Raw genomic sequence first — 17,679 nt, forward strand, 5'->3', positions numbered from 1 at the left:
CCAACCAAGTTTAGCATTTTATGATCGACAGCCATTTGAACCAATAAGAGCGATGCACTCTCATCTCATGCAGCCAATGAGGAGCCAGGAATCTCATTGCGCGCGGAAGAGGAAAGTCGGATTGTGACAGACAGAAGCGGCTCATGTCTCTCAGCTAAGGATTGAAAGGTGAATAACGTGTTGTTTTGTATTTATAAAGTATTTCCACGTACCCAAATTATATTATTTACAGTATTATGTTTTTGTTAATGCCTTTGTGAAGTCGGTGAATTGATTAAATGCCGTTAATCAGGGATTTAAGTGGTTTTCTAGCTAGCTAACGACAACTGTTTATATCACTGTAGCTGATTAGCAAAATAAAACTATCGTTGTATTATTATCGTTATTCAGGACCACTGTGATTCCCCTTTTTCAAACATTTCCTTTGATTTTAATTTGTAACACACACATTAGAATATATATATATATATATATATATATATATATATATATATATATATATATATATATGTGTGTGTGCCCTTGTATATATCAAATTGCAGCACATCCACTTAATTTTATATTAATTTGATTGCAATTTAATTTAACCCATTTCATTTATATTAGTTGTAAGTAGCAAATCACTGATCCTCATCCTCTGAATGATTTTACAGGTAAAAAAGACCTGTTGTGTGAGGATCACTCTGTCTGCGGGCACAATGCTTCACTGTAAAATCAAGACTGAAAAAACGGGTGAGGATGCAATCAAGAGCTTCTTGTTACATTTCTGTTTTAGTGTGTGAAGAGTCACTGAAAAATTAATTTTATGTGGTAAAAATGGTTCTTTTCAGATGCTGGGGCTCGAAACCGCCTTGATACAGTATTGCAAGGTCTGGTTGAGAGGAGCGACAGTGAGAGGTTAGTGCATTAATGTGCCTTGAGCATTGAAAGCTAGACCGTAATAACGAAGCTGCAAATGGACCTCAGGCAATTAAAGTGCATTAGTGATGAGTCCACTTTTATAGATTGTCAATTATCCAGAATGTCTAGTAACATATACTTATCATATTACACAATGCACTCCCACAAACATTATCTGTTGTGTCCTTTTTTAACATTAGTGATTGCATTGTATTTAAGCAACGGAACAGCTGCAAAGTTTGTTCTGACTGTGCTGAACCTGCACTTCCTTTAACAGTAACTGTTTCTTAAAGGATTAGTTCACTTTCAAATAAAATTTTCTTGATAATTTACTCACCCCCATGTCATCCAAGATGTCCATATCTTTCTTTCATCAGTCGAAAATAAATTAAGGTTTTTGATGAAAACATTCCAGGATTATTCTCCTTATAGTAGACTTCAATGGCCTCCAGATGGTTGAAGGTCAAAATTGCAGTTTCAGAGCAGCTTCAAAGGGCTTTAAACGATACCAGACGAGGAACTAGCGAAACAATCGGTCATTTTTGAAAAAAATACAACTGTATATGCTTTATAAACACAAATGATCACCTTGAATGTACTTCTGGTTTCTGTATTCTTCAAAAAGTTTACGCTGTATGTCCTAAGCCTTCCCTATTCTACTTACGGAACGAACGCGGCACCAGTTTCATTTTTTTCTGTCAGTAGAATTAAGTTTCACTAGATAAGACCCTTATTCCTCATCTGGTATCGTTTAAAGCTCTTTGAAGCTGCACTGAAACTGTAATTTTTACCTTCAACAGTGCATTGAAGTCCATTATAAGGAGAATAATCCTGGAATGTTTTCATCAAAAACCTTAATTTCTTTTCGACTGAAGAAAGAAAGACATGAACATCTTGGATGACATGGGGGTGAGTAAATTATCAGGAAAATTTTATTTGAAAGTGAACTAATCCTTTAACCACTAAACGGGTGCGACATCATAATATCGTACTGTAAACTAATTTGTCTGATAAGTGCATGATTGATGTATGACATAGCCCTACATCCGTTAGTGTTAGTGAGTATCATAAGTGCCTAGACTTTTATATTCAAAATGGCTGCCCTTAGCACTCGGTGAATAGTGTCAAAGATGTCTATCAGAGGTGTTTAAGGGTGCTTTCACACTGGGCTCTTTTTGCCATGGTCCGTGCCTGGGCGCGATTGTTCCCGCTGCCCTCTGCAGCGTTGGTCGGGTTTCACGCTCAAATTGATTCTATTTGAAACCTGGTGCGTTTGCGTTCATCTTACATCATCACAGACATGTAGGCGCATGACAGAAAACAACGTGAGTCAATAAATTGTGTTATTTTTTTTTTAAATTAATGTGCCCTGTTTTGAACTAAACTGCCAGTGTGAAAGCCCGCTAGGGGGCACCGGGAACAATCGTGCCCGGGCTCAGACCTTGGCAAACGAGCCCAGTGTGAAAGAACCCTAAGAATCGGCTCAACAGCGCTCAAAATGCTAGGGGGAAATGCTTGTATCATCACATTTTAAAAATTTCAGTAACGACTAGGTACTCTAGTCAGATTACCATCTAATCTATCCAGACCTTAATATATGGCCTTGTTAGGAGATGATTCTTCACTTGTGACTGGTCATAATGTAAAATGTAAGCACCCAGCTCATCTGCTAAATGCAAACGGAAGTGATAAGGTCGTCTGGATTCTCTAAACATATGACCATTTATGGTGTCTCAAAGGTTTTGTTTCCACTGACCTCGGAAAAATACTTAGTATTCTATTGATTAATTTCTTTGTTACAATCCATTTATATTTCAGTTGTATGAATAATTACTAACCCTGATGGACTGAGATCATTTATTGCTGTAATTATATTTCCGGAAATGCTTTAATGTGTTCTCTGAAAACCTTGCAAAGTATTCCGATAAATAATCAGGAATAGGAAAATGTGTCTATAAATAAATAAAACTGGGGGGATTGGCATCTGTACAATCCTCTTTTTCCTTCCTTTCCTGCACAGGGAGCAGAATGAAGAGGATTCTGGTAAAATGGTGGCAGACCCTTTGAGCAAGTATGCACATGGATTTTTACGTTACTGCAGAAAACTCTATTTTTCCTGGCAATCATATGTAATGAATTTAAATGTCTTTTTTTATTATTATTTTTTATTTCCTTTCTCTTTTACAGGGATTTGTCACCTTCTTCTGCAGGGAAAAGGCAAGGAAAATCTTCTGAACTTTATTTAATGGTTAAAAATGCGTTGTTGTTTTTTTCTTTTTAATCAGAGGAATTGTATTTTTGACCAAACAGCCACTATTGCCCCTTTTAAAGGGTTAGTTCACCCAAAAATGAAAATAATGTCATTTATTACTCACCCTCATCCCGTTCCACACCCGTAAGACGTTCGTTAATCTTCGGAACACAAATTAAGATATTTTTGTTGAAATCTGATGGCTCAATGAGGCCTGCATAGCCAGCAATGACATTTCCTCTCTCAAGATCCACTAATGTACTAAAAACATATTTAAATCGGTTCATGTGAGTACAGTGGTTCCCTATTAATATTATAAAGCAACGAGAATATTTTTGATGTGGAAAAAAAATAAAATAACTTATATAGTGATGGCTGATTTCAAAACACTGCTTCATGAAGCTTCGGAGCACAATGAATCTGCTGTTTGGAGCGCCAAAGTCACGTGATTTCATCAGTTTGACTGTTTGACATGCGATCCAAATCATGATTCGACACACTGATTCATTATGCTCTGAATCTTCCTGAAGCAGTGCTTTGAAATCGGCCATCACTATATAAGTTGTTATTTTATTTTTTTGTCGCACCAAAAATATTCTCATTGCTTTATAATATTTATATTGAACCACTGTACTCACATGAACTGATTTAAATATGTTTTTAGTACATTAATGGATCTTGAGAGAGGAAATGTCATTGCTGGCTATGGAGGCCTCACTGAGTCATTGGATTTCAACAAAAATATCTTTAAGAACGATATGAGGGTGAGTAATAAATGACATAATTTTCATTTTTGGGTGAACTAACCCTTTAAGATCAAAGATTGTTTTAAGATCTCTTAGCTCTTCAGCAAATGTTTATTTCTTAATGGTTTGGTAGTGGTTACTGATAGATCCTCTTTTTGCCTTTCACAGGCCATCATCACGATTCCCACAACACAGAAGGAAAAAGCGTAAAGAAATGGATGATGGTCTGGCAGAAACCAACCAGCACAAACAAAGTAAGAGCTACATCACAAGAATCTATGCTTTATTTACTGCTCTCAATTTTGGGAAATTAACACGTAACAACAGCCGAACTAGGTTTTTTTTTTTTTTTTTTTTCACGTTGGCAAGTATTTTTCCTTATCTACTAGCTGTTGTGGTAGGCAGCTACTCACTTATCTTTATTTTAAAATTGTGTGTATATCGGTGGTGTGCGGTCCATATAGGCTGCAAATGCACTGCATACCCAAGCAATTTGTGGACTCACTGATTAACATTATAAATTACTAGTTATTCCCTTGTTTGAAGCATACCATAAATCCTACATGATAAAATGTTGCTAATGCGTATGTAACTGTCTTTAATTTATTTTTTCGCCAAACGACGTTAATTTTCTTTAAATCTTCCGGCTTCCGGGTAAGCGGATCTACAGTAGCTTTTGCACCTTCACTCTGTTGTAATGTATTGTCATCATTGTCCCGCGTTCTCATTGGTTTGCTGTAATGGGCGATATGATCAAAATCTTATATCTTATAAACATTAATGAACATCTGAAGGTATCTTGGAAGATACAGTACAACTTACTGAAACATATAATATCGTGTGTAATCGCTCATTCAGTGTTTCAACTTTGCAAAGACATCATTAAAACAGCTTAACACTGTGTCACATAGCATTTACCTCAGGCGAGTCCACACTTGTTAGTTCTCCAGAAAAATGAACTCTTTTGCTAAATATATGCACTATATTAGCCTATATACTCACTATATTTTACTTAACTTGTTAGTGATGTCTTAATTATTTAATGTATGTTTAAATAAATCTTGTCATGAAAATGAGAGAGAGAGAGAGAGAGAGAGAGAGAGAGAGAAAATAACCAAGTAAGGGAAAGTGCAAATGGTGATGTGATGTGAAGATGAACTCAGGTCAAGTGTATGACATAAATGTTTACTGGCAATTTTGTATAATATAAGTAACATGTTTTAGCATTTCTGAGAAACGCTGTTGTGTTTTCATATCAGTGAACATTTTGTGGTGGCTTGAGTGAGTTTTTATCTTTGAAAAATTAAATGGAATTTGAGTTTTTTTTAGTCTTCGTCTCATAAAAGCCATTTCCTGTTTTCTTACGTGCTTCACATCTCATCTTCTCCATCAGATGCATATATTATCAAGTTATTTGACCGCAGTGTGGACTTGGCTCAGTTCAGCACCACCACACCGCTCTATCCCATTTGTCGGGCGTGGATGAGAAACAATCCTTCTATGCGAGAGAGAACTGCGCCCAGCCCCCCTCACAGCTCCGGGGAGGACGAGGTCACACACAACATTCACTTCACAATGATTTTAAATACCCATCCTGTTCAGATCATTAACTTCTCTGAATAATACATTTCAGTCTATGACTGCATTTGGAAATCTTGTGTTGGTTTTCAAAGATGGGTGTGTTTCAGGTTAAATACAAGCTAAACTCTCTGAAAGTTTGCCACTGAAAATAGCAAACAAACAACAGTAATGTACAGTGGAAGACATTAAATCAAAGCTTATATTTTTGTTGCCGCACTTATATTATGCACTAAAAATGTTTGTTTAAAATGTTTAATGTTGTCTAAATCATCTTTTTGACTTGGGATTATTTTTCTTGGTGAATGAACTGTTTGTATAATTCTGGCAATGGACTTCCTTCCAACAGAATTCCCACGGTCCAAGAAAAAACAGCGAATTCTAAAGTTTGATTTCTCCAGTCGATGTGCATTTTTCAAATCCTTGGGTCAAGTAAAGGACCCCTGATGGTTACGTCAAGCACCCATGTTGTTTTAATGTTTATTCTGGTGCTTGTTGCACTAAAGACTTCCTTTGCAAGTGCATCACTATAAAAGCATTTATAATTTTTTTACAAAATCATTATCTTTGTAAATCAGACAGCTTTTTTTTTTTATATTTAACTTAGCTTGTTTTTTTATTAAAAGTGCGGTTGGTTCACCTCATTCTTCTCTAGTTGAAGTTTGTCCTTGGAGCAAGAGGAATTAAAAAGGCATGTCTTGGCCCACTGCAGCATAATATCTTATATAACAATACAGTGACCTTTTAATCGTAAAGTTATCATCAAAGCTAAATTGATGTTGTTGTTGTTGTTGTTAATAATGCTGCAACATCCGGCTTCGCTTTCCCTTCTGAATTCAATTACCCAGTGGAGAGATAAATTCATTCTTTTTCCTTTTGAATTTCACTGGAATGATTCTTTCACCAGTAAGGATTGTCCTTGGCTTGGCTCGTTTAAAACATGGAGTAATTTATGCCACAACATGCTTCACAATTGAGGGAAACTGCTCTTTGATTCTTATTCTTTCAGATGACTGACATGCTGAATGGCAAAGGACAGAATGTGTACAGGCTTCCTCCACCTGTTTCCTGTCCAGTAGGTTCAGCTGGTGAACCTGTTAATCTCAGAATTCCACCTGTAGAGAAGCCTGCAGAGAGCCAGGTAGGCTATGGAAACTGTTGTGCTGTACATGGTGTACAAGAAACTCTTATGTTTCTTTGAACCGCTAAATGACAGGAGATAAAGTCAAACGCTTCTGCTTAACTTTTACCCAATGTTTTTAGGAATATGATAAGTAAACCTGTTTGCATACAGAATTGACTGGTCTTGCCATCATTTGAGAGGACTTGTTATGCTTTTTTTACATTTTCAACTTTCTTTAGTGTGTAATGTTGCTGTTTGAGCATGAAAAAGGTATGCAGATACAAAGTCACTCCAAAGGGAGTTACTCTCTATATTCTGAACTCCCTGAAACACCTCAATTTTAGTTTTGAGTTTTGTACACATCACAGTATTCCTTATTTAAATAATTCCCACCCAGTGCATATGCAAAATAAATGGAGTGAGGCCTGGTGTAAGTGTGTAAGCCTAAGTTGATCATAGCTCCATTGGTGTCGATGGTTCTACGATCAACTTAGGCTCACGATGCTTTTGGGAAACGCAGCCCTAGTTGAGTTACATTAGTAGTGTGTTGTCACCATGTTCAAGAGACACTTGAATCTTTTTCCACCCCGAATCTAACACGGTTATGGTAAGGGGCATGACGTTTTTGAAACCTACTTGAAGCGGTTGACCAATCACAACACACAGATCCAGCTGACCTATCAGTGCACACTGTGCTTTCAAGAATGAGGACACATGAACTTTACTTACAGTGCTGCAACAATGTAATTTTTGTGAAAAATGTTTTTTGAACAATCAAGCATGAAAACCTTTTCTAGTAGACCCCAATAACAAAATCAAGACTTTGTAAAAGGGCATTACAGGTCCTCTTTAAAGTTTGCAATGCTCAAATATTGCTAAATTGTGTGCTTCATTTGTGATTTTGGTATTTGCAAGATCTTCTTTTTCTTTTTCAGTCTGTAGACACTGCAGCAGGCACCTCACCACTTATCTTCAGTCATATCAAACGCTGGAAGAAAATTAGACAGAAGTAAAACTCATCATTCATTCACTTCCTCTTCTTTTATGGGGAATGGGAGGGTATTTACAAATGAAATCATACATATGTTCTTTATCATTGTTTTCCATCTGTTTTAGGTGGAAGGAGGCTTCAAGCAAGAACCAGCTGCGATACAGCGAGAGCATTAAAATCCTTAAGGAAATGTATGAACGTTAGTTCACATGCATCCCTAGAGCATCTGCAGAAAATCTGTTTAAGTAATTAAACAAAAATATCCAGGCATGAAGCCTTCAAGAAGAGTGAAATAGTTGCAACCAAAATGTTAAATTGAGAGCTCAATTAAAATGTCTAAATGATTTTGTAATTTTTTTTTCTTTAAATACAAAAACAACCAAACATGGATTTTGAATAAAAATACATTTCTGAAATTTAATTTGATGCATTTATTGAATACATTGAATTCATTCAGAATAAAGTGAACAAAATAGCTAAAGGTACAGAGAAGTGGCGTATAATGAGTATGTTGCAAAGCAAATTGTGATTGTGATTTTCTCGGTCTTGCGTGCTCCTGGCATCTGTTAGGTGTGGATGGTGCATTTTGTCTGCTTTTTGACCCTGAAGTTCAGATGCTCTCTGAGCAGAGACTGTTTAAGCTTTTGCTTGTATTCCTCACGCATAAACATATATATGGGTTTTAGACAGCTGTTCAACATAATCCTGTGTTCAACTATTGTTGCGTTTATTATACATACCCCTGAAACACTTTCAAGCCACTTATTTTCAGCTGCACATGCTATATAAAAGTAAAACATACAATGGAAGCTAACATACCACAGGACCACAACTATGACCTAAAAAGGCCGGAGATGTTTTGTTTTTTCCCCTTTTTAAGTCGTTTGACTCTTACTGCAATAGCTAGATATACAGATACAATAAAGTAAAGGTTATGCATGTTTGGCATGCTGTTCAAGGAAAGGGCTCAGAGCCCGGAATTTGGCCCGAACCCAGAGTACTCCCATCCCAGGCTGGGATAGATTTAGTTAGAAGTTAGGAAATGTGGTTGTTGAGGAATGCTGGAAAACCACCACAGAACAGAGGTAAGTCTGCTTTATATATCTCTTGATGCTAATTGAGTTGATTAACTGAATATGCTCCACCTGTGTTAATTAGGTTATTTATCTGAACATGCTAATTATGTAATTATGCCAATGTGTGTAATTATGCCAATGTGTGTAATTATCTGAACTTTGTTAATAAAACAATTTATTTGCAGAAAATGACACATGGTCAAAATATCGAAAGAGATTCCATGTTTTCAGACCTTGAATAATGCAAAGAAAACCAGTTGATATTCATTTTTAAACTACTCAATACTAATGTTTTAATTTGGGAACAGTTCAGAAATCAATATTTGGAATAACCCTGATTTTCAATCGGCTTTCACGCTTTCTGCCAGTCAGTCACATTGCTGTTGGTTGACTTTATGCCACTCCTGGAACAAAAATTCAAGCAGCTTGGCTTTTGTTTAATGGCTGGTGACCCTCTTGATCACAGTGGGGTTCAGGTCTGGAGATTGTACTGGCCATGACTCTGTGATGTTCTGTTCTGGTCCTCCATCCACACCTTTATGGGCCTGGCTGTGTGGATTGGAGCATTGTCCTGAGAAAAAAAACAATCCTTTGAGTTGGGGAACATTGTCAGTCAGAGCAGAAGGAAGCCTGGATGACCTTGTACATGGTTTGAGTCACGTATCATTCACAAAGACTGATCTGCCTGATTCTGATCTTTTCCGATGGGTCCAGTTTTCAGTTTTACCCAACACCTTGTCCTCTAATGGTTAGAGTAAGACCTGGAGAGGCCTACAAACCACAGTCTCTCGCACCCACTTTGAAATTAGTAAAGCATCTGTGATGATCTAGTGGTTCTTCAGTAAGACTAGAATCAGGCATATACATCTTTGTGAAGGATTCATAACTATATTCATTAAGTAGTGCTAAATTCCTTAAATTGTTAAATTATCTTTCTAATTTGCGTAATTTGAATATGTACCAGAAATTCTATTGGGCTGTATTTCTATTTTCATTTTTGTTATTCGATTATTTATTTATTTTTTTTTGGTTAATGAATCATTAAGTATTTGCTAAGATACTGTGAGCATAAAAATCCTTAAGCAAACTACAATCAAATGCATGTATTTTTTGATGCACTGTTTGTTTTATTCAGAATAAAGTTCAAACATAAATCAGCATAACAAAATGAGCTGTTGTGTTGTGTTCATAAAAAGTTTCACAAACACATATAATGTAAATATAATACTTTTTTTTATCATTGGCACTCCATTTTTATTGCACAAAAACAGCAAACATAGTATGGAAACCAACAAAAAAGTCAGGATGATAGTGATAATGACCCGGTACGACCTGTGCTGCTTCCCCATTTTGAGGCATTTGATTCGTACTCCGATAGCAATGTGTGAAGACGCAATGATCAGGAAGGGGATGAGAAAGCTCACAAAAAATTCATATGTGCCCAGAAACGTAGCAGGAAACACATTCACGAAGAAAGGGATGATGCAGCAAGTTATTTTGAGACCAAACAACCATCCATGTGCACATTTCCAATGAAACCAACTACAAATGTGGCAGTGAAAACGCATATATAAAAGGTCCCAAAGCGTAAGAACTTAGGCTGCATAGTGGTATAATTTGTTAAGTTTTCACGTCCAAAACTTGTGGCTTCTACATAATGAAAAAAAAAGAAAGAAAAAAATGGTGAGGGCTGCTTTTGGGTCTGTATCAGATGCATCATCTTAACATTGTGGTGTTTCATGTGCAACATCATTTTTTGCATGCAGTTTCACACACCAAAATGCCATTTTCTTGAGATTTTGGGGATACAAACCTAAAATTAATATTTTTTATTTTGTTGTTGTTCTCAAATCTTGATTAATGCAAATATTCTGAAGCAACAAAATTAAAACAAAAACAAACAAAACTCATCGACAGAAGCAGAAAACAAAAAAAAATGCTTTATTTTTCGATAAACTTACAAGTAAGAAGGATATTTAATATAAACTACAATACCTCACATTGTTTCTGCTGTCTGAGTTCATCTTTAAAGAATGTTTTGTCTTGTCATTAGGAGTCTCCATACTATTGAAAAAGAAACTGTTAGGCATTATTACATGAATAATACACATATTCAGTTCTTACCCATTTTTGAGCTGTTAATGCTGGGAAAAGCAGAGTCTTTATCTTGGTATGTCTTCTCAGTGTTGCTGACAGATTGTTGGTTTTATACCAGACAGCAAACCCTGATACTACATGTCTACAGACTGATTTGCTGTTACTGATAAGGACCATCAACAGACTTGATGAAATTATATGGCATCACAGTGGGAAGTGGGCACAGAATGTTCCTGTAGCTCATGGATCAATTTGAATGCATCCGAATGCAACTGTTAAAAATGTATATCCCTTAAATATTCTGGATAACATTGTCTATGTGAATTGGATCACACAATTATGTTTCAGTGATTAAACTGAAGTCACAAAAATAGTAGGCTGTGTTTGGTCTGAAGTAAAAATGAAACATCAATGACTAGAAACACACAAAGACGTGTTCATGTTAATTGTTATAGATATTTCGTTAGCAATGTGTAGAATTGCTGAAATTTGCTCATTCTAATGGTTATACCATGCAAAAACTGCAACAATTCCACTAATTCAGATAATAATTTGATCAGATTAGTAAACCATTTCCTTAGTGAAGGTATCTATTGCCTAGTCATTGGGAAACAGACTGCTTCCATCTTGTTCTTCAACGTGTGATTTCAAGTTGAAACAACAATTATTACTTTCCTTTAGGACAAAGAAACTTAATTTTTCCTGCTGCCTGGACAATATAAATGTGTTTATGTCCACACAAAAAAAAGTAAGTTGAAATAACTAAGTCACAAAATAATTTTTTAGCATCACAACTGACTGCTCTTTGATTCTTATTCTTTCAGATGACTGACATGGTAAATGGCAAAGGACAGAACGTGTACAGGCTTCCTTTCCTGTCCAGTAGGTTCAGCTGGTGATCCTGTTAATCTCAGAATTCCACCATGATGTTTCCAAAACGCTCAAAGTGGTTGACCAATCACAACACACCAATCCAGCTGACCAATCAGAGCACACTATGCTTTTCAGAAGGAGGGGCTTCATAGAGACAGGAACTAAATCGAGCGTTACTGGCAGACTGAAAAGAGAGGTGCTGCAACAATATAAAATCTGTGGAAAAATATGTTTTTTCAACATTCAAGCATGAAAAACGAAATTAAGAGTCGAAATTATAAATCCTCGATCACTTTTAGGCAGCTTTGACAAAACTTCCCTCAGCTAGCGTGTCTTTTTGAAGTGACTAGATGCCTGACCTACTGTGCGCTGGTTCGCTAACGGACTTATCGGTTTCTGTACACAAACATGGGCGCTTGTCGGCTTCTGCTGTAAAACGTGAACTTGCGATGCCTGACAGTGGACAAAACCGGCTTTTCTGACAAAATGGATTTAGGGTACAGAACGTGCTATATATGGAGAATAATGCTAAGCAGTTAGTTCTTTTTTTTTCTTTTTTTTATGGCGTTTATCGTTTTTTGCAAATGAACTCTTCAATTCTAATCATATTTTCAAACCTTGCTGCACAATATACTTATATTTTTATATATGAACTCTACAATGCTTGATTTGGTTTATCAATGCTTTTATTGTTTGAGATGTGTTTCAGAGAAGGTTTTGAGAAGAGATTCAAGATTTAAATGAAGTTATTATCAGTATATTTTTTTGTAAAGATAAGATTAGACAATCAACGTAACTGTGGAGCAGCGTGACTTCATATGATCTCACGGGTCTGTAACACAAATATAGGAAATTTGGCTTGAACAGGGCGTATCGTTCCAGAAACGGGTAGCTGTATGGTGGAACAAAGAAAGTGATTCTGATCATTATAGTGGTGTTACAATCAAAATAAAACAGAATGTTCAACATAAGGCACTTTTTGATATCCAAATGAGCCATTAAATGTACTGTATGATATGAAAGTATTGTAAAGTATAATTGAAAGTATTTAAAAATCAGACTGGATTCTCACAGGCGTAGCTGATCTCCAGACAGTTCTCGACCCCACCTCCAAGGCCATTGTTAGGTTCTCCGGAGTTCCAGTTGGTATAGTCATACACAGTTCCATCACTCCACATCCACTGTCCTTCCTAAAGAGCAAAGACAGTGATTAAAAGAGTGCACTACTGTACACAGACTTCGGTAAGAAGCTATTGAAGTTCTTCATTAGAAACTTTGCAGAAATTTCAGTCTAGACAAACAAATAGGTCTCTTTGGGACATGCAATTTAACTTACTTTCTCACCATCATGACCACCAAGCCAAGAACGTGTGGAAGAAGAAGGCAACAGACTCAGCAGAAAATCATTTTCCAGTTTGTTATGCACAGATGCGAGATTTGCATCAAGACTTTGGCAGTTTCTCTAAAGAGAGAGATGTGTCTTTCAAAACAACATTTTATTCATTTGCAAACAAAGTCTGCTCTGATTTTTGTTTTCCCCTCAGTATCAGTTTCTGTATTATTTATTTGCAGAAAAGAAAGGTCTACTTTAAAATAATAAAAATCACCATTCCCACTTTATATTAAGTGACAACTACTACGTACTAACATTTAAAGGGCTAATTCACCCAAAAATTCTTCAGAACACAAATTAAGATATTTTTGATAAAATCCGATGGCTCAGTGAGGCCTGCATTGACAGCAAGATAATTAACACTTTCAGATGCCGAGAAAGCTACTAAAGACGTATTTAAAACAGTTGATGTGACTACAGGGGGGATTTCAAAACACTGCTTCATGAAGCTTCGAAGCTTTACAAATCTTTTGTTTCAAATTAGTGATTCGGAGCGTGTATCAGCCAAAGTCACGTGATTTGAACAAGGCTTCGTTACGTCATGTGTTTTGCAATTTCAATGGTTCACCACTGGGGGGCGTGACTTTGGTGGTTTGATACACGCTCCGAACCACTGATTCGAAACAAAAGTTTTTTTTAAAATTTCGAAGCTTCATGAAGCAGTGTTTTGAAATCGCCCATCACTAGATAATGTTGAATAAAGTCATTATTTATTTTTTTGGCACACAAAAAATATTTTCATCACTTCATAACATTAAGGTTGAACTACTGTAGTCACTTGAACTGTTTTAAATACGTCTTTAGTAGCTTTCTGCCCACTGAAATTGTTAATTATCTTGCTGGCAATGCAGGCCACACTGAGCCATCAGATTTCATCAAAAATATCTTAATTTGTATTCCGAAGATAATCAAAGGTTTCAAAGGTGTGGAATGACATGGTGAGTAATTAATGACAGAATTTTCATTTTTGGGTGAACTAACCCTTTAAATTAACCATTTGATTCAGTGCACTTATTGTACATATTTTTTATTATTATTATTATTTTTTTTTTAAATACCTGCATGTAATTACAGCTGTAATTAATTTCTGTAATTAGATTGATTACACTGTTGACCCTTCCCCTACCTCTTAACTCACCCTTAAACCTAAACACACCACCAAAACTGCACCAAAACAATATCAGCAAAAGTGTATTTGCAATACAACATCAACACAAGTGCATTGTACCTTATTGATTTATTTAGAAAGACACCTAATGTAAATTATGACCAAATCACCTTGTTGTAACTAACACATTACCTCTGCTGTGATCCAGTCAACCGCCTGAGAGTAGAACTTGAAGCACCGGAGTCCAAAATTTGTCCATCCATAGGGGCATTTTTCAACTAAATTAACTGCATACAGTACAGACAATTAAGGGCAATATTCCCAGCAAAGCATGTTTTAATTTTTCATTATTCATTTATGTAGCTTATTTTATGTTTGTGTGATTATGTGTCTAAATGATGGCTGACACTGTAAATCCCTCATTAATCATGCAAATATTAGTGAATGGAATATTGCACATTTCCAAAATGGGTTTTACAAAATAAATGTTTTGGTTACCTTCTGCATTCCCCATGGAGAAGATAATAAAAAGAAGAATTAGACTTCTCAGCATTGCCATGATGAACCTGAAATGAACCTAAAAATTAATAAGCAGGAAAAGTTAAATGTCTACACTCATATACTGCACACTATGGATTCTCAATGTATTTTATAGACAAATAACAAAGATACTTTAGAAATGTTATTCAGTAGGTTTTTGATCCAAAAACTTACCTTGGTTTGGTTGTTGCCTTTAGAATCTCAGAGGAAGATTTTGTGAAGTTCCAGAAAGAGCCCTGCTTTACTTTAATGTCCAATGTGTATGGGCTTATAGTCATGTGATTGTTTGATATGTAGACTTTTGTACACATGATAAGATTAGCCCGTAGATGTCACAGTTATGTTTAGTTTGTCTTAGTTGGCATGGACTTTTAGTTTGTTTTCATACATTCTCATGTGTTCCTTTGTTTGATTTTCCAACCATTCCTTTGTTACCATGCATGTCACTGTCATTATGAGTTTGCCGTCACATGCCCTCTCGATGACGAGACCCTGGAGAACCTGTTCTGGATTGGGCTGATTTTCATCAACATGTTGACCTCCCAGACAGTTCTGGACTTAACTGGAGGGAAACCGACATTAGGTGTCTGGAGAGTGTCCAGCCCCAGTCCAGACCACAGCCAGAGCCTGAATCACCACCTTCGACCTCAGAGTATTTGTGGAGCTCCATTGTAAGACTGACCAGGGGTGTCAGCCCGTGACATCAGCCGACGAGGTTTACTGTTCCTGTCACTTCCCGGACTCCAATTCCCATTATTCTCCCTGCCAGTCACCTGCACACACTCCACACTAATCACCACACCCAGCTGCAGCGCATTATCTGGACTATTTAATATTCACTCACACACCTTCTCATTGCAAAGTCTTGTTTACCCTTGTGTTGCATTTCTGAGCGTTTCCCTGTGTTGACTGCCTGCCTGTTTCTGATCCTGTTTGCCTTTCATTTATGACCCTCTGCTGCCTGCCTTTGGACTGTGTATTGTTTTCTGACTTTTGAGTGATATCTGCCTGTCCTGACCATTGCCTGTATCCTGACCACGATTCTGCCTATACCTTGCTGTTCCTGTTTGCCCCTGCTTTGACCCTGCCTGTACGACCACGCTTTTATTTAATAAAGCTTCCAAATGGATCTCTGCCTGAGTCCCGCCTTGTTACATTTACATAGCATCGCATCGGTGTTCCCTGGTTTTTGGGAACACCGATGAGATGCTATGTAAACCTCATCTGCTGATGTCGCAGACTGACACCCCTGGTCAGTCTCACAATGGAGCTCCACAAATACTCTGATGTCGAAGGTGGTGATTCAGGCTCTGAGTCTGGATGTGCTCTGGATCGGGGCCGGATGATGGAGCCAGTAGCTTTTGAAGGCAGCGTCCTCCGGAGGTCACGTTGGAAGGCTGCATACGTCATTGAGGCGGTCAATTTTAAGAAAAGTAACTGTTAAATTGCAAAGTATGAAAGAAATTATGGTAACACATTCTTTTAACAATAAAATACATTTTGTGCTAATAAGTTTTGAAAATAACAATAACATCTAATCAATCACTGCTAACTTTTTGTTTTTGTCTAATGGTACTTTGAATGCTGAAAACTGCATGTCTGCTTTCTGCATGAAGCAAATTTAACCAGATAATCTTAAACTAATGTAGCAAACTAATGTAAAAATTAAAATATAATGTATATAACTCTGACAATAATGTAGCATCACTGTCATCTTTACCTCAGACACACTACCAGCGTTCATTGATTGCATGCAATATGTAGGAAGATTTTTTCTGTTTCTGCTCTTTCTCCGACTGAGCTTTTCATTTTGGGTGGATTATCCTTTTAAACTACATTAGCTAATCATAAAAAAGTATGTTTTGGTCTGAAAAACATACTTTTTGAGTTTTTTTTGGTCCCACATTTTCCACACCTCCCATGTACACTACAAAAAGAAAGAAAATGCAGTGAAGTCAAAATCTATGTCTTTTCACATAATTACATTGAATGATGAAATAAGACAAAATGGGGGTTGGACCTCTATCACCACTACTGACAGATGAAGAGGAGATGGCCACAATACCAAGTATTGGAAGAATAGAATAACTGTTGGTTCCCTTTCGATACTTCACTCGTACTGCGTATGGGGAAAGGTCTCCCTTTTTCCCCGCTGCTGAAGCCTTTTTCAATAACGCAGTGTAACTGCACCGTCATTGGTTCACTCATAGACAAGTTGTTGAACCAATGGCGGCGCGGCATAGCTGCGCGGCCTATGGCGACAAAGCGCGCGAATATTCCCGCCGAAATGGGCGGGGTATAGGGCTATATAAGCAGGCGTTTCGCCATAGGATTTCAGTGTTTTCTCCTTCAGCGACGACATCTACTTCTCTTCGCTGATCTCCGCCTGAAGCCGAAGAAGCTCGCCGCCTTCTGCTCTCGCCGCCGTCTGAAGAGGCTCCCGCAGCGGACTCGCCTGGACTCGCCGGTGGAAGAAAGCGCCGGCGCCCTCGCGGACTGCAGCTTCTAGCGCCGTCGCCGAGCCGCCGCCTCCCGCTTCCCGCTTCCGGCCGCTTCCTGTGCGTCCCCCTGCCGCCATCCGGCGCGCCGCCTGAGAGCTTCATCCGCGGCTTAAACGCCGCTCTAAAGAGCGATTTCCAGCGGTTTTCACCGCTTTAAGAGCTTCCGCGGCCCTCGCCGCTCTAAAAGAGCCACCCAATTGCCGTTTTCACGGCAGCGGCGTCTCACGATGCCCCGCCACTCATGTGGTACTTGCAGGGCCCCCTGCACGACGACGATGGACACAGCGAGTGTGTCGCTTGCCTGGGCAAGCCCCACGCAGACGGCGCGCTCGCTGGAGACTCATGCCCGCACTGCGAGTGTATGAGTCTCGCTTCCCTGCGCTCGCGGGTCGCCTTCTTCACTGAGGGCGATCTCGCCGCTCGCGCCCTCCCGTCTCCTTCCTCCCGCGGTCCGGCGAGGAAAAGACAGCGGGGTAGAGCGACTCAGCGCCAGGAGTTGAGC

At 37.9% G+C, this 17,679-nt stretch overlaps 2 protein-coding genes across 2 annotated transcripts; one reads left to right on the forward strand and one right to left on the reverse strand.

The window, feature by feature from the left end:
- The first annotated feature begins 75 nt into the window (after positions 1–75).
- lin37 (lin-37 DREAM MuvB core complex component) lies at positions 76–7,998 on the forward strand. The gene is made up of 10 exons (XM_067364294.1): positions 76–168; positions 654–732; positions 831–897; positions 2,921–2,971; positions 3,088–3,117; positions 4,066–4,151; positions 5,291–5,448; positions 6,485–6,616; positions 7,534–7,607; positions 7,715–7,998. Exons 2-10 carry the CDS (start codon positions 699–701, stop codon positions 7,791–7,793), a joined length of 711 nt encoding a protein of 236 aa, XP_067220395.1. The 5' UTR covers positions 76–168; positions 654–698; the 3' UTR covers positions 7,794–7,998.
- Positions 7,999–12,459: 4,461 nt separating this feature from the next.
- Positions 12,460–14,695, reverse strand: LOC137004209 (ladderlectin-like). The gene is made up of 5 exons (XM_067364401.1): positions 14,635–14,695; positions 14,329–14,414; positions 12,972–13,097; positions 12,708–12,825; positions 12,460–12,527 (listed from the first exon to the last, which is right to left on the reverse strand). Exons 1-5 carry the CDS (start codon positions 14,693–14,695, stop codon positions 12,460–12,462), a joined length of 459 nt encoding a protein of 152 aa, XP_067220502.1.
- Positions 14,696–17,679: the final 2,984 nt, after the last annotated feature.

This window comes from Chanodichthys erythropterus, chromosome 17 (genome assembly GCF_024489055.1).
Source record: "Chanodichthys erythropterus isolate Z2021 chromosome 17, ASM2448905v1, whole genome shotgun sequence".
Lineage (NCBI taxonomy): Eukaryota > Metazoa > Chordata > Actinopteri > Cypriniformes > Xenocyprididae > Chanodichthys > Chanodichthys erythropterus.